General features: G+C 39.3%; 1 protein-coding gene across 1 annotated transcript; it reads right to left on the minus strand.

Annotated features, from left to right (window-relative positions):
- Positions 1–858: 858 nt before the first annotated feature.
- SAMD7 (sterile alpha motif domain containing 7) lies at positions 859–13,022 on the minus strand. Its single transcript, XM_025174797.2, has 8 exons — positions 12,920–13,022; positions 11,596–11,716; positions 8,494–8,630; positions 6,700–6,778; positions 5,116–5,798; positions 4,101–4,222; positions 2,392–2,502; positions 859–1,412 (listed from the first exon to the last, which is right to left on the minus strand). The coding sequence occupies exons 1-8, from the start codon at positions 13,020–13,022 to the stop codon at positions 1,188–1,190; spliced, it is 1,581 nt and encodes a 526-aa protein (XP_025030565.1). The 3' UTR covers positions 859–1,187.
- Positions 13,023–24,521: the final 11,499 nt, after the last annotated feature.

Raw genomic sequence — 24,521 nt, forward strand, 5'->3', positions numbered from 1 at the left:
AGGCAAAATAAGTCTATCCTTTTCATATTTGGATTTGGATTTGTCAAGGTATGAATGTTTCACAGTGAGGGGAGGGTGGATCACTCCTAGCAAGAGGTGGTAAAAGTAGTTGCATTGCAGTGGCTGAGGGTGATATGGCAGGGAGCATTGGGTAGGCATTCCAGGGGAAGGAAGGTCGCCAAGCTTGTGGTGATCTTGACTTCCAACCCAGTGGCCTCATGACGAGGACCTCAAGGTGTTGATGGTTAACCCTTGCTTTGTCTACAGTAGATCACCTTCCTCCATGACTTAGTCTTGGATAGGGCATGCCTGACATGTATTACCAAAATCTGAATGGGCAAGGGCAACCTCTGACAAAAAAAGAATCTTGGTTACAGCATACATTTAAGCAATTTTGGGGGGATGTTTATTATATTGCATGGCATGAATAGCTGTAAGCCATCATGATTCTGGTCAGATGGAAAAGCAGGATATAAATCTGATAATAGTGATAATAATAGGTCAAACAATAATAGATCAAAATAATTGTAAAATAGAGAAAAATTGAACAAGTACTTGGTAAATGCAGCCTTTTTGAAGCAGAAGTTCTTCTAGTCATGGAAAGGATTGTTATTTAGCAGAAGCAACTGATCACAGAAGGAAAGGATCTAGGTTTTACTGATTCTCCCATATCTCTGGATATACCCAGTGTCCTTTCTAACCAAGCCGACTTTCAACATTGTTTTGCTCTGATGGGCTCTCAAAATCTCAAAACGTGTGATACGGGAAATATTATGAACTTCCTTATGGTGGGGGAGGGTTGCCCTCTCCTCAGCAACCCCCAAAAGAGAGTGAATGGGTGAGGAGCATGGGGTTGCTGCACAGAGTCATCTTTTCATATAAATCAGGCCTCTGTGATCTTGTATTTTCATAGTTAGATCGATAACAACAAAGCAAGCACCATTAAAAAAAAGAAAACCAAAATCCAGGGCAGAGGGATAGTTTCATTATCTCATAATTTATATTTTAGTGAATTCATATTTATTCAATAAATAATACTTGTGAATTTCACATGTGCCATATTTTAGTTTCTTTAACAGTAATTTTAAAAACAATGGTTTTATTTCACATGCTGTGTTATATCCTTTGCTGGCAGATCCACCAAATGACCAGTTTCAGGTTTTTTGATAGCGGCTCCTCAGATCCAGCTAAATCAGATTATCATCTCTGCTTTCTGAAATTACTCGCTCCACTGTTTTTGATGTTTCAGGATCCTGAGCGCAAGGACTGGACAGAACGGTATGAGTACTGTCACGAGGAAGATGGAATGCCGTATCATGGAAAGGATCAGGAGATATGCCAGTTGCAGATGGAATGGGTGTGGTCCATGGAATATTCATCATGTAGAACACATTTCTCAGGCACTGGGACACCTTTAGGGAAATTAAGTACTTTTCAAAATAATGTTGCTGTCTTAAACTTACCTATAAATACTGTAGCATCTATATATGACATCCAAAGCTTTCTTGTCTGATTGCTCTCATGGGAACCCATTGCAACTTGAACAGCAAATCAACTGGGGATTTCATCTTATTATTTTCCCCCATTTTCCCCACTCTACATCTAGCTGTGATTTCTCCAGAAATAGTTTGACACCTTTGATAGGAAGCACGGAAGAGTTGCATTTTGTTATTCATTCACTATATCCCCATGAGCTGCAGTTAATTATTCTTACCATAACTGATGGATATGATTAGATAACCGTGAGAAGGACGGATAAAGAGAGGAGACAGAAAACTGCTCAACAATTAAAATGAAGAAGAAATACTACATAAAAGCAAGATACAGGAAGTTGATCCAAACTGCAAACTCAGGAGAAAGACTGCATAGTTTATGTGCGGTTGTTTACAGATTCAAAATAAGAAAACACTGAATATGGCAGGTGTTTTCCCACCCTACAGTGTCTGAGTCTTTATCATATATCATTATTCCCCCCTTTATTCTGTAGTAATAGTGAAAGAAACGGTTCCATGCAATATTTAATAAGTGAAATCCATGAAGTCAGCTAAGACAGGATGATGTGAAAGAAATGTCCTTCAAGAGCAATGGTTTGGACCATTGCTATAATTGTTTATCATCCCTATTTCCTGTCCTGTTCTATTGGCAATATGCTACCGCATATGGTAGCATCGCTGCTTTAACATTATGATGGCATTCCTGTTGCTTGTGAATTTAACTGCAACAAAAATAAAATGGTATTTATCATGAAGTACCAGATAAAAAAAGCAAGGTAAAGCTAGTTTTTAACAAAGCCCAAATAAAAAGTTAGTGACAATTAAGTACACACTTGAGAGTGTGCTATGGTTTTCATTTCCTCAGTGTTTGGAATTTCGGAAGATCTATGCACTTTACCTGTGACTGAATCCTTAGAGCAGGCCCGAGTTTTAACCCCATCATGTCTAAAAGATGTTCTTCTGTAAGCAGCGGTAAGGTTTCGCCATCAATGATATGATCTTTAAATACCTTTAAAGTATATAGTGTTATTAAAGCAATAAACACGTCATTGCAGTGTCATATAGAGGGCCCTAAAGAGGGTCTTAGATCATGGCACCATATAGTTGAAAAGGGTCTGACAGGTCACCCAGTTCAACTCTGCTTTGTGCAGGATCCACTCCCAGTGCTATTTGTTATTCTTATTTCTCCAGAGACTTCGGGCATGTACAGTATATCCAAATGCAGATTTACAATTTTGTTCATTTTCTGAACTAAAAGGTTCACTCATAAACATATACATCCTCTCATGCATATCTACCTACCCCAGGCTGACTAGGCTGGATTCCAGAAGAATCAACATGGGAAGGCCACCACAACAATGATCCATTCTATGTGATCTCTCCAAAGTACAATTCCCCTCTACTTTTATAACTTCCAACCAGGCTTGGCTATTCCCACCTTAGGACTCTCTCATACCTCCTGGTATTTCACATAGGAACAGTCTTTTATTTTGACAAATGTTTTGTGTTTGAGAACCATCTTTTGTTGACTCTTCCTAGAGCATCTTCATTCTGGTATTTTTCCATGTGCTCTGTAAGCTTAAACCTTCCTATCTCCATGGCCACCTTTGAGTGGATCTCATGTCCACTGTACTTCATAAATGTCCATTGATACCTTCATGCAATGCTTAGTACAAAACTAGATAGCATTAAGAATAGACAACTATGGAGTCCTTGGGGTTCTCTGAGCTTGGCTGTTTTCTTGCAAACGTTTCATTACCCGGCTAGGTAACATCTTCAGTGCTAAAATGGGATGGGGTTTGCTCTCTGTTTATATACTGTGGCATGCCCTGCCAGTGTTGGTGTGGGTGTGGGTTTTGTTTTGTTTTATTTTTCCCCTCTGCTAGTTCCTTAATTAGGGTATTGTTTACTGCTGATTGTATGTCTGGTGGTAATCTTGGTGTTAATCTCTGCTTATCTGGGTGATGATTGCTGGTGAGGAGATGTTCTGGTCTTTTGTTTTCCTTTCTATTGTCTCTTTTGTATAGTGCGTAGATGTTGTTTATCTCTAAGTGCCTGTTGATGGCTGCCTTGTCTGAATACCAAGCTTCCAGGAATTCCCTCGCATTTTTGGATTTAGCTTGGTCTAAGATGCTGACAGTTTCCCAGCTGAAACTATGATTAAGTCTGTCCACGTGTTGTGAGATTAAGGAGTTTTCATCATGTCTTCTGACTGCTAGTTGGTGTTCATGGATGCGCTCTGCCAGCCTTCTGCCTGCCTGTCCTACAACCACTATGTTACCTAGCCAGGTAACGAAACGTTTGCAAGAAAACAGCCAAGCTCAGAGAACTCCAAGGACTCCACAGTTCAACCCTGAACTACACATATTCTCTTCTATTGGTAGACAATAGAACATCATGGCATTAGATAATAACAACAATGTTGTAATATACTGGCATTATGTGCTAGCATTACAATATACTGGTATATGAGTAACTAACAGCAGCAACATACGCAAAATATATGGAATAAAGAATGGTAAAATGGAATTAGAGTATTATTTAAATTAGAGACAGGTTAAATATAAGGAACTCTTTCCTAAGCATTTTGCAGATATTTATAATTACCTGAGCATAGTCAGAACACCCTGGGAGACTGTTGATAAACCTGTATACATCTTCAACAGTCCATCTGCGAATATCTTCAGCAGATGAAATTTCTTCCCCATTTAGAATTAGTCTGGAAGTGGCTAGGAAAACAAACAAAAAACCCGGTTTTTGTTTTTAGTGACTAGCAAAGAAGTCAGAAAAAAATTCTAAAATAATGATGGATTATTGAATCTGCAATGGATAGGGAAGGCCAAATTAGATAATGTACTAAGTCCAGTAAAATCCTAATGCTGCTTCTCCTCTTCATGAGGCTGTATTGCAGTGAAAAGTTGATTTGCGCTGGAAAAGGGGCTTTCAACCTTGTCCTCTCCAATGCCTTTGTCTGTGCTACAGTCCTGAGGTTTCTTTGCAAGTAGCATGTGTCCATTTATGATCAGCACACGTAGTTTCCATGAAATATGTAATGTGGCTCTCATGCCCAGGCTGTATGGCAGACATAGAGAATCTATAGTTCTCCAGGTGATGTTTTCAACAATTCCTAGCATCTTTTCGGCATGTTGGGTCTGCTTGGGGCATAGTTTAGCAATATCTGGAGGGCCATGACATCCCCTTGCGTGCCCTATTACTCCATTTCCTGTGTATCTATAATTGGCACATTTCCTAAGGACTTTGGCTTACTTTTTTAAAAAGCAAGTTTCTAGTCCTCATATTATAAGCATGTAGGCAGTGGCTGAGAATGTCTCCATTCTTCATCTGCAGTATGCATCGGTACGTGCCTTCAGTCATACTGCAATCTCCTTGCAACTCCCTAATCTGGGGGGGGCGCTGGGGAACGGGGACCCGCTACCTTCTTCACATATGTAACGGTGTGGATAATGAAAGGAGGGGATACTGACCTCCAAACAGAAGCGTTAAATGTGGCAAACAAAACTTATCCGGTTTTTATTTTAAATGCTTAATAGATTCAGTATGTTCTGTATCTCACATAAATACATTATTTTCTCGTTTACCTTAAAGTAACCCTTAAACTCACCCAAAGATAATGGAGGTTTATTGAGTATGGAGAAGCTGCTTGTCAGAGCAGAGAATGTGAGTTTTGAAGGATTTTCATGCTTTTCGTTAAAGACTAAGCAAGAATTGTGGGGATCTTTCTCATTTCCATTGTGGCTGTCACTTGCTTCACTGGGCATTTTGTGGTTACACAAGTTCTTTCTCAAGCCACGCTCGCATTCCTTCCCATTTTTTGTGACAGCAGCCGGTCGCTCCGCATGGACTTCACGTTCTGCATCTGCTGCGGCAGGCTTGCTTGGCGTCTCTGTTCTGCTTTCTTTTCTATCCTCTTTTTCTTCACCGACTGAGGCCGGATCCAAACCCCTGTCCGCCGCCCGGCTCTTTCCATGATTGACATGGCAATGAGCAGCTCTGCGATTCCCAGGTCTTCTGCTTGGTCGAGGGCCCCGTTCCCGTTGCAGCGGGGTGAGAGGTGGATAGGAGCAAGTGGCCATCAGCATGGCATTCCTGTGAAGTTCACTGAGGGTGGTCTGATGAACGTACAGGCCATTGGAGGGGTGGGCTTCAGGAATGTAGTGTCTTTCCTGAAAACCAACAGAGCCAGCTGGGACATCAGGGTAGGGGGAAAAGCCTCTGAGTTTTAGAAGCCTTTTTTGGTGAGCTTTTTCGAGTTCTTTTTGTTGAAAAATGGCACTCATTTCCATCCTAAGAAAGGGTCATAAGCATTACACCATAACTGGAGATGAAAGCTCTACCTACCAATTATTTATTTTCCTACCACAAGCAGGTTACAGTATGTGAGGCTTGGAACATTAGGCATTGTAGAGCAGTCCTAGACTATGTGATTTACAGGCAAAATGCCCCCAGTATTTCCTGGCATCTTGTATTTCCTGATAGAGTTTTAAAAAAGACTCCATCTGAGCCCCTGGAGAGCTACAGTTTGTGGAGACTAAAAGTGTTGGATCTTTTTCATCCAAAGTAACCTTCAGAGGGGCACTTGCTAGAAGTGGGCAAGACCAAGGTCACACACGCTTCATCATTCACAAATACACACACACACACACACACACACATACATACATACTGTGGTTAGTACTAAAATGCACCCTTGAATAGAGCTCAGCTCTTGATGACTACATGGATGCATCCATGAAGTTTTTTAGACTTTCCAGTTTAGCCTCTGGTCTTAGAGATTCCTGGTGGTCTCCCACCCAAATAGTAATCAAGGCTAGTTTATGAGCCCAGACAAAATGCTAGGTGCTGCTGTCTCCTGAGATACATACCACAATAATTTTACTGTATAGCGAAGTATGTATAAATGCAGCATGCGACAGATTTGTACATGGTAGCTAATAGACAAAGATAAAAATGTAGAAATAATGGCTATAATTTAAAGAGAAATACAGTCCGTATAAACACAGTTTGGATGACGGTAACTAGGTGACATATAAGCATACTGAGCCTTCTGACATGATTTGTTTAATCATGGTTAATTGAATAAACCACAGGTGTAAACATTCATACAAACAACAAGCTAAGTCTTAGCCATAAATTGTGACTTAGCATGTTGTGTGAAGTCTGATCATTGTGATTTAGTTCATTTTACCTGGCAATATTTTGTTTCTGAACCAGTTCTTGTCTTTTGGTTACAGCTTCCATTGATTCGGATTGAAGAAAATTATATCCTAGTAATTGAATGAATAAATAAATAAATATGATTGAAGATTAGTTTTAGCATCATTCTCTCTTTTATATCTGGATTAATATGCATAAACCAAACAAGCCTTCAATGCAATCTTATAGATGGTTACTCAGAGTTAAGTCCAATTCAAATCCATGAGGGTCACCCCAGATAAACGTGTATGGCTTTGAATCTAAGAAATGTATTATGATTGAGGCTGGTTCACCCTAGTTTCTTTATTCTACCTTTCACCTGCTCTGACATTGGTTTTCAGTATACTGATTGAAGAGCTACTAGCAAATTCTGAAGGAACAGGTAAGAAGTCTAGGAAGGGATTTGTGTTAAAATTTTGATGTGTATTTCTCTGTTCTGTTTCCCGTCTTTTATTTATTCATGTAGGCTCAGTAAATGGCATGTATTTTAGCCTTTTATGCATATCTCAGGTTTTGCACCAGTAAAAAGTCAGTTTATGGAGAGATTTTATCCATAGAATCACCAGGAATTGGATATGACTCAATACAACATGACAACAAATAATTTCACTTTAGAATTTCTGTAATTTGGAATAAGAATTTGAAATCCTGCTCCAAATTCTTTAAAGTGAGTTCTTTTTTATTTATAGCAGACTACCATTATCGTACAGTCTATACCTGGAACACTAGATTTTTCTTTAGTAATTCCTTTTCAATAATACTGTTTTCCCATGATTTGAACAGCCCTGTATTTATCTCATTTAACAGGGATTGCTGAATTTAATATCGAAGGTTAAAAAGAGTTACTACAGTTTCTTTTTTTTTTAAGTTTGATTTTGTGTTTCTTGTGAGATTGGTCTATCTCTCAAGGAAGAACTGACACCTGTAATTACATATTTTGATTGAACCAGGAGCTAGGAGGTAGTAATACAGGATCTCCCCCTCTTCTGCCATTTTTATCTTTTATTCACTAAAAAGACCAGATAAGGTGTAATGGGATGTGGGAAAGATCTTGGGAGACTGGGCGAAGAGATGCTGGCAAGGGAACAACCAGATAAAAGACAGCATAGCCTGCAGCAGGGTAGTGGGTGCGACAAGAGGCTCAGAAGAGACCCTCCCTAGTTTCTTGGATGGTAAAGGAGACAGGGGGAGGCGAATTGTACTTTTAGACTTGCAAGATTCTGTCAGTGTAGTATTACAGTAAAGTAGAATTAGCTCATCTGGTTGTGATTCCTATCTGATTTATCCCGTGAATAAGCATATTGCCTGTAATGGTACATGAGAATGACTTTGGGACACCAGAGGGAGAGATGCAGACTGGACAACCAGTGAGTAAAAGAAGGAGAGAGAGTGTGGGAAATTTCAGAAGGGACCCTCCCTAGTTTTCTGGAGAGTAAAAGGAAAGGAGGAGAGAAATGCTTTCAGTCTTGCAAGATTCTTTTAATATAACCTTACAATAAAGATAGGTCTGGTTGTGCTTCTTCTCTGGGCTACCTTGCAAGGCTAACATTGCCAAATCTATTTAATGCACAGAATTAAATCAGGGCCCTTTAATCAGTTTAGAGATTCAGTGGAAGTTTGCCATGTACATGCTTACTGTTTAGCTCAATCAACTCAGCTCTTCAAAATGATGATTCAGATCAAATCAGAAATTTGAATCAGGCCTTGGGTGATTTGACACCAATAGTTTTTCCACTGATACTGTCTTTTTACTTACTAAGTTACTTATGATCTTGCTCTTTCTTACCTGGTCCTTGGGAAATACAACTGGATAATAGGTTTGGGATGTTGCCATGTTGTGAAACAGGAGGCCCAAGAGTGGAAGCCACATGAATCTGCCTGAGATCAGCTGGTGCCAAGATTTCACATGAAGGTAACAAATCTCTAGGAAAGCACATAAAACAGCTAGTTAATGTGGGGTCTTATGTGCAAATGCTGAATGTCTGTGTAAGAAAAAACTCTAGAAAGGAAACTTCCTATATGTGAATGAGCAAAAGAATCTATCAGGCTCAGTATTCAGAATCCTGAAACATAAAGCTGTAGGTACAAAGATCTATCAGGCCATTTTCATTACTTGTAGCAGCATGGAAGCATCAGTGAAATGACTGAAAGCCATTAGTTGAGCAAAGAGTGGCAATCTTCCTGCTTTCAGTGCAAAAAGAAAAATAGCAGAAAAAGAGACAGTAATCAAGAGTTACAGGCTTGTTTTTAGCTATTTTATGGCAGAAAAATCAACTTTTTATGAGTTTATGCCTAGATGTTATACAACCCAAAATGTCCACATTTGTAGCACTGGGCTTCTGCTTCTGTTACTTCTAGTACTCTGAAGAAGCTTCGTATATCTTTAATGGACTGTGCACTTTTTTAGGCACTGCTTTAAGGAATACATTCCATAAATAACTACCTCAAAGCAACCTTTAATTTTCTTTGTGAAATCAAATTGGTCTTCCACTGGATTGGTATCCTCAACATTGTTGGACTATAACTCTCATGATTTTCAGAAAAAAGGCAGTGCTGGTTGGGAATAGTTGGAATTGTAATTTACCACATGCGAAGGACTTTCAATTAGGACAATCGCACACAACAATTTTCTATGTAGAAAGAAAGGATGGAATATTTTCATCTTTTCTTTCTACAGAGAGACTGTCACCATTTATAAGAACACAACTAATAAACCATACTATTGAACTTGATCTTAGGGTTATGACCGATTGATTGATTGATTGGGTGGCATACAGTTAAAACTAATACAAAAGACAAAGTAAACGTAAGAGTAGACCCAAACGTAACGGGAATAACATTCCATAGCCCAGCCGACATTGCAAACCAAATGGACAGGCCACATGTCAGATGACTTTTCCTCACTAGTCATTTAATATGCCACCCAGTCCTATACCATTTGGTGGGGGGGGGGGGGGAACCCTTCATTTCTCTGGAATATGGCCTCCATTCTGTGTTCATAGCACATTTATTTATTTATTCATTCAATTTATATAGCTACCCATCTCACATACTGCACGTGACATAGCAAAAAATAACAACAAAAACAATAAAATATAAATAACCCCAAAAATAAAACCATTAAAACCAATTAACTATAAAACATAAACCGCAGAAGAGTGCAACCCATACATCACACTCAATGTAACTATTGAGCAGGCTCTGTACCACTACCAGATTCCCAAGCACATGGCAAAACCATGTCTTCAGAGCCTTCTGGAAGGATTGCAATCCTTTCAGGCCAGTAACTGGTCTGTGTCTAGACAAGGGCAGGCTAGTGACCTAAACTGAATGATGTAACTCTGGTCACACCTCCAACATGTCACCTGACCTTGACAGCCCAAAAAAGCCCTGTTATTGTCCTGTGTAACCTACAAACTAAACAGGGTGGGCATACTCCAGGTCCTATCCCTCAGTTGTGGCCAGCTAGTGGGACCTAGGCAGCGTGCCTTCTCGGTAGTGGCCCCTGCCCTTCGGAACACCCTGCCCCCTGAGATCCAGCAGGCCCCTCCCCCCGGCCTTCCAGAAATTGTAAAGACCTGGCTTTTCTCCCAAGCCTTGGGGCAGCGTGAGGATGGAGCCCAGAGGAGCTCTACAGTTTGTTTGGATATTGGGGGGGGGGGTTGTGTTTGGGGCGTTGGGAAGGTTTGGATGGGTTTTGTTTTTTGTTTCTATGCTTGTTACTGTTTTTATTGTTTTATTGCTTTTATTATGATTTGTAATCAATCTTAGATTAGGCTGAGAACAAGGTGGAGCCTCCATTAAGTCTTCTCATGGGGCAGCATTTGGATTGCTAGGATGTTTTGGTGCTGATGCAAATTGCAAACCAGGAAAGAGCACAACTGCCTAACACAGTTCGTTTAAATGAGCATAAATATGCTTAACTTTCTATTGGGCTTTAGTCACAGGATTGGGATGAAAGTAGCTTGAGATCCATTATATGCTATGCTGTTCCTGTTCCTATTCTATATCAATGTTCTAAACTCTTAACCACCTGAATAAAATGCATGCCTGCTAAACATTACTGATTCATGCCACCTTGCTGAATTTCTTCAAAAATCTTAGTCTGTCAATGCCGGATTAAAAAAGTGATACTTCCTAAGTAATTCTGACCCTGTATTTAAAAACAGGTGATATATTTGAGATTTATTATATGTATTAAGGAACAAGTGTCTCATTAACCATTTTTAAGCATTAAACAAAAAAAAAATATCTATATTTGTGGTTTGACATTTTTTAAAAGTAACAAGTGGCCAAACGGAGCGGAGGCATCTGCAGGATCAGATGCGTGCATCAAAATGATGAAAGCACCTCATGTGCTGTTAGTTCTGCCCCTTTGGTACATGCTAGCAATGTCACCACCCATGTCCAAAAGTCATGGAGCTTGCATTGTGACAGTGTGCCCACTGCGTTTGTTATTTGTCCTCTCCCTCTGTGGTCCCCTCTGAGGTTGCCTCTGATGAGGAACCATATTCCAAATTGATGTCCCAGCTATGTATGGAGGGCTTCAGCATCCATGGCTACTGTTCACACAGGGAGAGGAGCACTCATTCAGCCAATAGGTAACCTTTTCTGGAAGGAAAGTGTGTCTATATTGAAGGAGGAAAGTGTGTCTATATTGAAGAAGGAAAGTGTGTCTATATTGAAGGAGGACTTTAAGGAGCGGGGAGGTATATTGACCATGTCAGCTGGTGTTGCCCAATACATTTGAAGGGCACAATTCAAGGAAAACCCTCTTTGCAGTTTTATCTTAAAGCTCTTTAAACAGCATGGCACCTGTAGGAGATTGGTCTACACGCTCTATAATATACAGGCAACATCTCTTCTTTCATCAGTTAACTAGGAATACCTTTCCACAAACCAAGAGTCCAATTGTGAAGGAATTGGCTGGATTTCCTGCTGGGCCATTAGTGGTGGGTTTCCTGCCATGATCTGGTTCCTCATTAGGATCTCTTGCTGCTGCCTCAGTTCTAAAACAAATCATACAATACCGATGTGCTAACAATGGTGTGCATTTTGTATAGGGAAGAGTTGACCTTGGCAAAGGGAAGGAAGGAAGGAAGGAGCTGTGAGGGGGGATGCTCGCAGAAAAGATTACTCAACGTTGAGAAAGAGGGAAGCCTGAGAAAGAACTCAAAATAACCCTGTCCTGCTTTTGTTTAATATAAAATGGGAAGGAGAGAAATGTTTTCAAGATTGATGTCAGCCCTTTGAGGTAGGCCAGGTCAAGAAAGAAGCATGTCAGAGATTCCAGGAATGCTCTTTATTGCAATAAGATAGAATATCAGAATCTTAAAAGCCTGTCTCTCTGTTTAAATGAGTTAAAAAATTATGGCTCATGGAAAATGCTGAGGTTAGATCTCACTCTGGTTTGTGCAGTATAGACTACTGTATGACAATGGTCCTGAAACAATTCTACTTCTGTTTCGCTTTCACTTTGCTTCCGGGCCTCATTCATGGTGCTGGTTCATATCGCTTTAATGGTTTGGGGCCCGGATATCTGAAAAATTACTTCTTCCTGCATAAACCTGCCTTTATCTTATAATCTTTGATTAGATATGTTGGATATTGCATCTTTGAAAGAGATCAGGCTGGTTGGAAGACAGGATGGAGGTTTTTTTATTCCACTGATAGCTTTCAAAGCTGAAAGTGATTTAAAAAGCCTGTTAGCCCATAAGGGTGGGAGAAAGATGCCAGATCTGAATCCTGGAGCTGACATGCTAGATTAGAGGCTAGGCTACCCAAGTCATAATGTATGATTCTGGAGCTGACATGCTAGATTAGAGGCTAGGCTACCCAAGTCATAATGTATGATTCTGGGCAGCATACATCAATAAAAAAGGAAGGAAGGAAGGAAGGAAGGAAGGAAGGAAGGAAGGAAGGAAGGAAGGAAGGAAGGAAGGAAGGAAGGAAGGAAGGGAGGGAGGGAGGGAGGGAGGGGAGGGGAAGGGAAGGGAAGGGAAGGGAAGGGAAGGGAAGATAAAAGCCCAACAAATATAAATCCAGTAAAACAAACCACAATCATGCATATAATTGCATATATTGCATAATTTAAAAAACAACGCTTATTTATCCTTAAAGGAATACAACTGTTAATCTAGAAGAATGGGGTGCCCCAGTATTATATGCCAAAATTTAAACTCCTGTCACAATGCATGTTTATTCCATCTTACCACATGGTATAATGCCACTTCCTATTTTGTAAAAGGTCCCATCTTCCAAACTTCTCTGCTTCCCAAGGATTATTAATTTTCTCATATGATCCTGAGGAGTCATGCTGTGGAAGAATGTAACTGATCATCAGCAATAATCAGTGGACCTGGAATGTGCTAAGAGAAAGCAAATACATTAATCACATAAATCATCAGAGGAGTATAAAATAGCACAGGCCTTACATATTTCATTGTTCCACAACTCTGCGATTGATGGGACATTTCTAGAGTTATTAAAAGTGTCAAAAAAGAGTAAGTTCCTTGTTTGTGCCTTATACATGCAACCCCGTGGCATTTTAGTCTGCAGGTTGCAAAAGCATTCCATAAAAATAGAGCTGTCTTCTATTAAGGCATATCACTTAGTTTTGACTGCCCACATGTTTTTCCAAGCCTCAAGATAACTTCCAGTCCTGCAGTATAACATCTTTTACAGTAAAGCTGACAGGTAACTGAATACAGATCTCTTCAATGTTTCTTGGCTGTTCTCTGTATGAATTATGAAATAGCTAAGAATTTTAAAGTAAAGCAGTGTTTTTCAACCTCAGCAACTTCAAGATGTGTGGACTTCAACTCCCAGAATACCCAATCAGAATGCTGACTGGGGAATTCTGGGAGTTGAAGTCCACGCATCTTAAAGATGCTGAGTTTGAGAATCATTGAAGTAGAGTATGAAAAAACATAGGCACCAGCTGTCCAGGCCTGACCATATAGTAGTCTTTACTAATCCTATTCTGCAAATCCTAGCAGTGCAGCACATTATAGGGATGAAATCAAGTTAATCACTACTTCAGAGTTTTATCCTGAACAAACCCTTCCTGGCAGCAGGCAAAACCATTCATCCAGTGGTAATTCTGTCACAGTTGATTAGGCAAGGAATGGAAGTACGGCATCTTCACAGACTAAAACTGCTTGCGTACACTTAATCATGTTCTGCGAGCCCTAGAGAGAATGTGTAGGCTGGTGCATGTGCAATCACCTGTTACATGCAAGTAAGGTCAGAAGTAAAATCTTACATTTTTGAAAAGCTTGTCCTCCAGTGATAATAGTGTGCTTGGCTGTTGAAAAACATCATTCAGTTCATCTCTAGCCTTATTGTTGTGAACTGAAATCTCTCTTCTAGGAAACTTTAGAGCTAACATTCCCAACCTGGTGATTTCCCACTGTGATGGACTTCAACTACCATAATCTTTAGCCAACAGCACGCTGGGTCAAGAGAGATTACTTAGAAGACTAAAGTTCCATTGATAAAGTTGTAGGGCAATTCCTGGTGGTCTACTGGTCTAATTCTCTTGGTCTTTTTCCTTTGGAATGAATAATAATTAGAATTAGAATGTTTAAAGGACTCCCAAGATCTGCAGGATGGTTAGATTGGACTTTGAATACTGTTCTGAGTGCTACATTTCAAAAAGTGAGTGTGGCCAGGACAAAATTAAATTATGTCTAACAATATTAAGTGCAGTTGGTCTACACATGCACACAGATGCACATAAGCAGTGCTTGTACTGATATACTGTATGTTTAATCTAGTCAGACAGTGACTTAGCACACTCATTCGCATAATATACTGAGGTTTTTCTTGGTTCCTTCTGTATGAGGGTAGGTAACCTTTCTTCTGCTCAGAGCTGCATTGCCTCAGAAATTATGTGTTGAGGTTATGCCAGGAATGGATAAATAGCTCTTACTAGAAATCTGAACTAGCCTCTTGCATAATAGAAATGAGCCTAAAGGTACATTAAATGAATTCAGAGGCTAGAATTGCCCACTCTTCCTCTCATAATTCAGTGCTTAATTATCTGGAACTAAAATGAAACTAGTACAAAATACTGTAAGGGAATAGGTTTTATGTGGAGGAGAATATAGGTATGTAGGTTTGTAAATTATGAAGTTTTTAAGAAGTTAATAACCAGATGTCTAACTGGGACTTGTGAATTTCCAAAACCGGTGGAAATAAGAGTTGGAAAATTAGAATGACTCACATTGCTTGACAATGGACTTTGCAGGTTCCTAATGAAGCTAAAGACAAGAACAGTCAGTTGGCTGTGTTTTCTTAAGATGGGGCAAAGAGAAGATGAGAGAGCTACTGCTGCTTGCTCAGACAAAGCTGAAAGCCTGGATTTATTGATAGTTTTTCTCTGTAAAAGAGGTGTTTAAAGGTTGTAAAGGACTAGAAATAGGGCAGACCATGGGCTTGTATTCAGGAAGCTTATGGTTGAAATTACTGGAGCAAACAAGAAGTACTAATTACTTACATTAAACATAGAACAGGAAGATATAATTACCTTATCAGAATTAAGATGGTGGGCAAGGAAAGAAGAAACTTACAGTATTGTAGGAACCTCTCTGTAGAATTACTTCTCTAGGTAGACCCATCTGGCACTTACCTCAATGCTTTTTCTACAATAAGCAAAGCTCATATTTTATTCTCTTTTTATTTCACTTTTTTTAATTGAAAGAAATTCCAAATCCTTGCGTTCGGATGACTTTCTGTACTTTTACAACCCTGTAATAACTTTTTATAGAGGGGGCAAGTAGAAAATATTCCAACCAGGACTGTGCTTGTTCAGATTGTCTTAGATTTATAGTTAACATCCTTAAAAGAAAACTGAAAATTAACTGCAACAGGGAATACATCAGTCACAATTAAAACTGATGTCAAAATATTTTGAAAAGTGGCTTTAGGCATACACTTTAGTTGTATTGCTCATTAATGGGCCAAAAGACTGATAAATATTCCTTTAGCCATTCAAGATCCATGAGTATTGCAATATACTCCAGAAGTGTACATTTTTAATGGCAGTTATTTACATAGCATGCTTATTATAAACCACCATCAGAATTTTACTAATGTTCCATATGTGATGCAAATTTAAAATAACCATCCTATATCTTAATTTTTAATAACCTTCTAATTTAGAACTATTCAACTAAATATTGATGTTATGAATTACCTTTTATAAATCTTAGACAAATCTGCAAACTGGATTTGCTTGGCTCTCTGATTACATGCTGGATTTATTGTGTTTAAAACTGACTCTAAACCACTATAGCTAGAACAAAATCCAGGATAAATTACGCACATTCAAATTTAATGCCCGGTGGAAAATGGTCATCTGCTACAATGAACAAATAACCATGTAGGCATTTATTTAATTTATACCCCATTGTCCATTAGCAAGAGTACTCAAATTACTTTCCAATAAAATGAAATGAAATGAAATAAAATAAAATAGTTGGATTGTTAATTATTAAAACTTCCCTTATCAGCAAGATGGCTTAAGCACTAAAACCTGAATAAAATATATATTTTCATATATGCAGAAAAACAACAGCAAGTTTATACTTCTTCACAGGGAATTCAAAACCCTACTAAAAGGAACAGAGGTTTGGAAGAAATGAATTTGTATAGAACAGACAACAGTGGCTTGTAAATATTCTCAGTTCTAAAAAAGGTTGTTTCCAAATAGAGTGTGTATAACCTTTCATTTGTTATTTTAAGTTAAAGATTAGAATTAAATGATTAGGATAGCTAAACTACAAGCATAAATATAGTATTCATAGATGTGTTTTGCTTGTGTTAAATTTAAATTCCCATCTTTTCACATTTGATCAAGCTAGTTTACATCATGAGACATAACAAATACAATTAAAACAAGGGCTACAAATATATCTGAAAGTATAGTAATTCTGTTCGTCATCTACCAGAGATCATTCTGGCAGACGCACGGCTATATCAGTTTGCTTAATAAATAAATAAATATCAAAGAAAGATTCATGTAGTTGAAATGCCCTTCTGTCATAAAGTCACAGATGTGAAACAGACTTTTTCCTGAGACTATATTAAAATTACTGATATTGTAATTACATGGCTGTCCCACATGTAAGTTATGGTTGATTGCATATACTTACAGCATTTGTCAGTATCTTCGTTTTGAAACAAGGCAAATGTACATAGAATATGCTGGGTCTGTGCCTTCACTCTGGTTGACACTATTGAAAAAGCATTGCCAAGTCAAAACATTCTGAACAATGACTTTGATATAAACCCAAATTCATCTTATTTGGATTACTCTCTATCCCTACCTTTAAGTCCTCTTGATTCTGACATCAGAAGCTCTTTTCCCGCATCATCTTAGCCAGCAGAAACAAAACAATGTAATTACAAGTCAAACATCCCAGTGATCTGATAAACCTATTTTGATATTTAAGCTGTTAAGCTGTTAACAGCCGTTAAGGCCCTTGATGCATTCATTGAAAATACTACTCGTTGCAGAAATTCTGCATTCAACCATGGAACAGTGATCACAGTGGCTTAGACTATTATTTGTCCTGCACAAATTGCTCCCTAAAGAAAAACAATGTAGTTTGTCAAATGATAAGTCTGGTACCCTAGATTTATATATCCTGTTCAGTAGGAAAGATGAAAATCATGTTAAGTACACTGAAAGGCAAACAGAGCAATCAGATTGCTTCATTCCTGCTCTTTAAGTCTTACTGCCAGTTGGTTAACACCTCTCTGAAACGTCTGGGTGCCTCTTCACAAGTGATCAGTTTCTTCAAATAAAAGAAGAATACATAAAAAGATTCATCAGAATTTCAAAATCCAAGGTTAGGCAGGAATTACACACAACCTGGCTATCATGGGAAGCTTATCTATTCAGAAAAGACCCCTCTATCAGGTGTATCAATACTATCCTGGTAGGATCTCTGGTGATTCAGAGGAGAAGGTCATGCCATATTATTTTTTTATTATTATTTAAAAAATCGTTTAAAAAATCATCTGAGACAGGGAGCCTATCGGGCACCAAGAGGCGGGTCTAGAGTGAATTTCTACTCATGAACATTATGTAGCCCATGAAATTCTGGTTGAACAGGATAAAATCAACTGGGTGGAACAATCATGCTTTGCCTGGTTCATACATTCTGTCACATGCCTTAGGATTAAATAGGCTTCCCCACATGAATGCAGAATGTAGATAGCACTGGTGGGTTCATCCAGAAGAGCAATGGGCATCACCCTTGGCACTAGACAGGTTATAGCCTGCATGGCAGTTCTAAATATACTTTACTCAGACCTGTCTCCCAGCATGCTTTTGCTTTCTCTTCCCTGCTTCCTCGTGTGCTATTCTTTACCTCTTGTCTTTCTCCCCTTTCTGGGGAACAGTAGGAAGGAAGAAATGACTATAGGCTTGAAGAGACATGTCCACATGTAACAGGTCTTGGATGTTGTGGAAGGCTGGACCTTTAGCTGGTAGTTGGGCTATAGCAGTGCTGCAAGCCAAAGTAGGGGAGCTGCAGTCACGTTCCCTCCTTTTCATTCCGTTGCAGGAAGAACTCTACCAGACACATAATAAGACTTCACTGAAAGAAATATGTCAGGTTTTTTCCCCTCCAGCAAAGGCAGAGGCTGAATGGATTTGTTGAGCAGAGCAAAGCAAAAGAAGTTGTACAAAGAGTGCTGAAATAATGGCTGTATTGCAGTTTAGTTTTGAGTTAGCATAGCTTATAGCTTATCATTATGTGTAAACCCAGACATTTGACATTTATTCTTTAAACCTAATAAGTTGTAGTAATGTGTTGGGTAGATTTATGTCTTGCCTTTACCTCCAGGAGATCAAGGGGCTACATTCCTTCCTCCTATTTTTTTCTTAAAACTACAACCCAGCATAGTTGTTTGGCTGAGAGAGCGAGGGTGGATTTGAACCTGGATGTCTCCAGTCCTAGCTCAACACCTTAACTTCAACATACTAAGCCATACTTATGATGTATGGTCCTTGTTCATAGGTTTTCCATAGAGCTTACTTATATCCACTTATCCCAGATTTGTATCCTTAGTGAAGAGCAGAACTCAAAGTGTGCCCACAAAATCTTCTTTTTCATTCTTTTGTTTTCCATTGATAATGTGAGTTCAACAAAATATAGAGATATTGGATTAGGTCAACATTTCCTTTAACCTGAACTCAATTAAATCACAGAATGATTGTCATCATTTCTAAATCTATTGATTTCTAAAGGCTTATTCTGTATGATTATGTCTGACCAAAGTGTTCTGCTTTGAGGAGAAGATACTTTCTCCATAGAACACTACGTATGGCTGATTCAACTGCTGAACCAGCCTCGATTTTATTCATCAAGATGACCTAACTCACAGTTGGTTAATTGGCTTGTTTATACATCAACCTGAATCATAAGCAAACAACACTATGGTAACGGTGATGTGTGGGAATCAAGTCTACATCCTTGATGCATACATATCAGATAATACACAAAGTTATTTGGCTTTCAGTTGTAATTTATGACAGTGAAGAATCATAGAAGCATAAAACAGAGACCAGAACTGAACCATTATATACCATTTGGGATGGACCAGAATATTAATAAATTGGAAGTAAAATTCTCAGAATAATTTTTGTGATTAAATGCAGCAATACAGGATTTCAATGTTTGCAAATCTTTTTTGTCAAATCAACTTGTGGCATTAATCCTCTAATGGCATTATTCCCTTAGAATATTTTCCTTTAGGATTATAGAGTCATGATGAGGCAAAGTACAAATATCCACTTTAATCTTTGAATTGTAGATGTGTGGGAAGGAGCTAAAGAGATTGTCCCCAAAAAAGGTTGGTCTGTCTTCTATTAACTTAATCCCTTCCCTCTCTGGCGTATTATGGAGACTAAGAATATATTTAGTATGGCTGATATGCACACAGTTGTGCTCTTTTCTGGATCAGCAAATTCTTCTCATAGTATTGTAGTCACCTTCTGTTTGGACCACTGCAATTTGCTGAACATGGGACTATCCTTGCAGACCAATCAGAAACTATAGCTGGTCCAGACTGTAGAGGTATAAATTGTTACATATATGTGACACCTCTACTTTATGAGTTCCACTGGTTATCAGTTGGTTTCTAGGCACAATTAAAAGTGCCAGTTTTCACCTATAAAGCCCTTCATGGCTTGGGGCCTGATATTTATGGGACCACCCATCCCCAATTGTTTTTGTCTGCCCTATAAGATCAGGCATGATTGTCATGCTCCAGGTCTCATCAGGAAAATAATGCCATCTTACAGGACCCCAAAAAGATGCTTTCTCTGTTGCAACCTACTTCTGCCCTTTGGAACAGCATTCTCTCCTTGCCTCCCAGGTCCATTTGGACCTGAAATTATTGGCATTTAGGAAGGTTTTGAAAACTTGGCTCTTCCACCAGACCCAGGCCAGGTCATTTTATGAACTTTATGAATGTCTGATATTTTAATGCTTGCATTCCCTAAAGTGTTCTCTCAGGGATTCTGATGGATGGCAAGTGATTGAACCTACAGTATATTGGGCATTTGCAAACCAAATAAAGCATTTAACAGTGTTTATCCAACCTGTCAGTATACAACTATGCAATTCTAAAGATATGCTTTTCTTGCATTTAGCGCTCACACCCTTGATATATTTGCAGAATGCTGTATTTACCCAACATCACCTGTCTTTCTGGCAGACTGTAATATGCTAACTCCTATACTCACATATTGCAGAATTAGCCATGTTTGAGGCAACAACAACAACAAAAAGACCCTTCAGGAAATGTAAAATACTAACACTTATTGTGGCATAAACTTTTCCTTACTACCTTAACAAGTAGATTTTTCTGGAATTAAACTCTCCAGTAATTTGTTGTGTTGCTCTTTGACACCTGTTCTGTTTTATGGCTGAATAATATTATACTGTGTACCTAAATCATTCATCTAATATTCAGTCTCTGTTCAGTAATACTTTCTACAGGATTATTTTCTTCTTGCTTCCAAAATCAAAGTTGCAGTTTGGGATTGAGCGTAGTCCAATAAATTGGCTACAGCCAGGTGGCATCCAAACTGAATAAAATGAATAAATAAAATAATCAATCAATCAGTACATTTAGCCAGGGTTATCTTTACTTTTCCCTTCATGGATCACTGCCTTGTCGTGGCGAAGGGGCTTGCGTAACTCAGTGAAGCCATGAGCTATACCGTGCAGGGCCACCCAAGACAGACAGGTCATGACAGAGAGTTCTGACAAAATGTGGTCCACTGGAGAAGGAAATGGCAACCCACTCCAGTATCCTTGCCAAGAAAACCCCATGGACAATGTTAAAAAGCTAAAAGATATGACGCCGGAAGATGAGCCCCTCAGGTCGGAAGGTGTCCAATATGCTACTGTGGAAGAGCGGAGGGCATTTCCAAGTAGCTCCAGAAAGAGTGAAGCGGCTGGGCCAAAGCCGAAAGGACGTTCAGCTGTGGATGTATCTGGAAGCGAAAAGAAGGTCCGATGCTGTAAAGAACAATATTGTATAGGTACCTGGAATGTAAGATCTATGAACCAAGGCAAGCTGGATGTGGTCAAACATGAGATGACAAGATTGAACATCGACATCTTGGGAATCAGCGAACTGAAATGGACGGGAATGGGTGAATTTAATTCGGGTGACCATTATATCTACTACTGTGGGCAAGAAACCCTTAGAAGAAATGGAGTTGCACTCATAGTCAATAAGAGAGTGAGAAAGGCAGTAATGGGGTACAACCTCAAAAACGACAGATTGATCTCAGTGCGTATCCAAGGCAAACCATTCAATATCACAGTCATCCAAGTCTATGCCCCAACCACTGATGCTGAAGAAGCTGAAGTTGACCGCTTCTATGAAGACCTACAACACCTTCTAGAACTAGCACCAAAAAGATATCCTTTTCATCATAGGGGATTGGAATGCTAAAGTAGGAAGTCAAGGAGTAATCGGAATAACAGGCAAGTTTGGCCTTGGAGTACAAAATGACGCAGGGCAAAGGCTAATAGAGTTCTGTCAAGAGAACAAGCTAGTCATAGCAAACACTCTTTTCCAACAACACAAGAGACGACTTTACACATGGACATCACCAGATGGTCAATACCGAAACCAGATTGATTATATACTTTGCAGCCAAAGATGGAGAAGCTCTATACAGACAGCAAAAACAAGACCAGGAGCTGACTGTGGCTCAGATCATGAGCTTCTTACTGCAAAATTTAGGCTTAAATTGAAGAATGTAGGGAAAACCACTAGACCACTCAGGTATGACTTAGATCATATTCCTTGTGAGTACACAGTGAAGGTGATGAATAGATTTAGAGGATTAGATTTGGTAGACAGAGTGCCTGAAGAACTATGGACGGAGGTCCGTAATATTGTACAGGAGGCAGCAACTAAAACCATCCCAAAGAAAAAGAAATGCAAGAAAGCAAAATGGCTGTCTGATGAGGCTTTACAAATAGCTGTGGAAAGAAGGAATGCGAAAAGCAAGGGTGAAAGGGAAAGATATAAGCAACTGAATGCAGATTTCCAGAGAATAGCAAGGAGAGATAAGAAGGCTTTCTTAAATGAACAATGCAAAGAAATCGAGGAAAATAATAGAATGGGGAAGACTAGAGATCTCTATAAGAAAATTGGAGATATGAAAGGAACATTTAGTGCAAAGATGGGCATGATAAAGGACAAAAAAGGCAGGGACCTAACAGAAGCAGAAGAGATTAAGAAGAGGTGGCAAGAATACACAGAAGAACTATACAAGAAAGATGTTAATGTCCCCGATGTCCATGCTGGTGTGATCACTGACCTTGAGCCAGACATCCTAGAGAGTGAAGTCAAGTGGGCCTTAGGAAGCATTGCTAACAACAAAGCTAGTGGAGATGACAGTATTCCAGCTGAGTTATTTAAAATACTAAAAGACGATGGTGTTAAAGTGCTGCACTCAATATGCCAGCAAGTTTGGAAAACGCAACAGTGGCCATGGGATTGGAAAAGGTCAGTTTATGTTCCAATTCCAAAGAAGGGCAATGCCAAAGAATGCTCAAACTATCGCACAATTGCACTCATTTCACATGCTAGCAAGGTTATGCTCCAAATCCTACAAGCTAGGCTTCAGCAATACATGAACCGAGAACTACCAGATGTACAAGCTGGGTTTCGAAGAGGCAGAGGAACTAGAGATCAAATCGCCAACATTCACTGGATCATGGAGAAAGCACGAGAGTTCCAGAAAATATCTACTTCTGCTTCATTGACTATGCAAAAGCCTTTGATTGTGTGGATCACAACAAACTGTGGCAAATTCTTAAAGAGATGGGAGTACCAGACCACCTTACCTGTCTCCTGAGAAATCTGTATGCGGGCCAAGAAGCAACAGTTAGAACTGGTCATGGAACAACCGATTGGTTCAAAATAGGGAAAGGTGTACGACAAGGCTGTATACTGTCACCCTGCTTATTTAACCTATATGCAGAGTACATCATGAGAAATGCCAGGCTGGAAGAATCACAAGCCGTAATTAAGATTGCAGGGAGAATCATCAACAACCTCAGATATGCAGACGATACCACCCTAATGGCAGAAAGTGAAGGAGAACTAAAGAGCCTCTTGATGAGGGTGAAAGAGGAGAGTGCGAAAGCTGGCTTGAAACTCAACATTAAAAAAACTAAGATCATGGCATCTGGCCCCATCAATTCCTGGCAAACAGAAGGGGTAGAAATGGAAGCAGTAACAGACTTCATTTATTTGGGCTCCAAGATCACCGCAGACGGAGACTGCAGCCATGAAATTAAAAGACGCTTGCTCCTTGGAAGGAAAGCTATGGCAAGCCTAGATAGCATATTAAAAAGCAGAGACATCACCTTGTCAACAAAGATCCGCAGAGTTAAAGCTATGGTTTTTCCAGTAGTAATGTATGGCTGTGAGAGCTGGACCATAAAGAAGGCTGAGCGCCGAAGAATTGATGCCTTTGAACTGTGGTGCTGGAGAAGACTCTTGAGAGTCCCCTGGACTGCTAGGAGGTCAAACCAGTCAATCTTAAAGGAAATCAACCCTGATTGCTCATTGGAAGGATCGATAATGAAGCTTAAGCTCAGATATTTTGGTCACATAATGCGAAGAGAGATCTCTTTGGAGAAGACCCTGATGCTGGGAAAGATTGAAGGCAAAAGAAGAAGAGGACGGCAGAGGATGAGATGGTTAGATAGCATCACTGAAGCAATAAGCATGAAACTGAGGAAACTCAGGGAGGCAGTGAAGGACAGGAAGGCCTGGCGCAATATGGTTCATGGGGTCATGAAGAGTCGGACACGACTTAACGACTGAACAACAACAACAACAAATCTTTACTTTTGGGCAAGCCACTAATTTCTTAACATTGTTTTTGAATCTATAAAATGGGATTTGCTCAATAGAATAGTTGTAAACGCAGGCACAGTGAAAAGTGCTAGATCAATAGCAGGAATTATTTCTGAGTTCACTTCCTTTCACTTATGATGTTAATAAATTTCTTTAGCTATTTGGTTCCACAATTTTCTCAGAGAGTATCAGTTTATCCTTAAAACTAGAGGGAGTGAAAGATTAGAGAACACACTGAACTTGTTCTTGAAGTATTGTAACTTGAGCTATAAATTGACTCAACCCTTGGAAAACAAACGTAATATCAGCAAACTGTCACATGTAGGAGGCTGTGGTATCAAAGTCTGCAAAATCACTTCCTTTTAATTTTGGAACTGTGGAAAAGGAAGGAAGGAAGGAAGG

The sequence above is a fragment of the Python bivittatus genome, unplaced genomic scaffold (genome assembly GCF_059951505.1).
Source record: "Python bivittatus isolate LINGU-HERP-01145 unplaced genomic scaffold, Pbiv_v1 ctg000980_np1212, whole genome shotgun sequence".
Lineage (NCBI taxonomy): Eukaryota > Metazoa > Chordata > Lepidosauria > Squamata > Pythonidae > Python > Python bivittatus.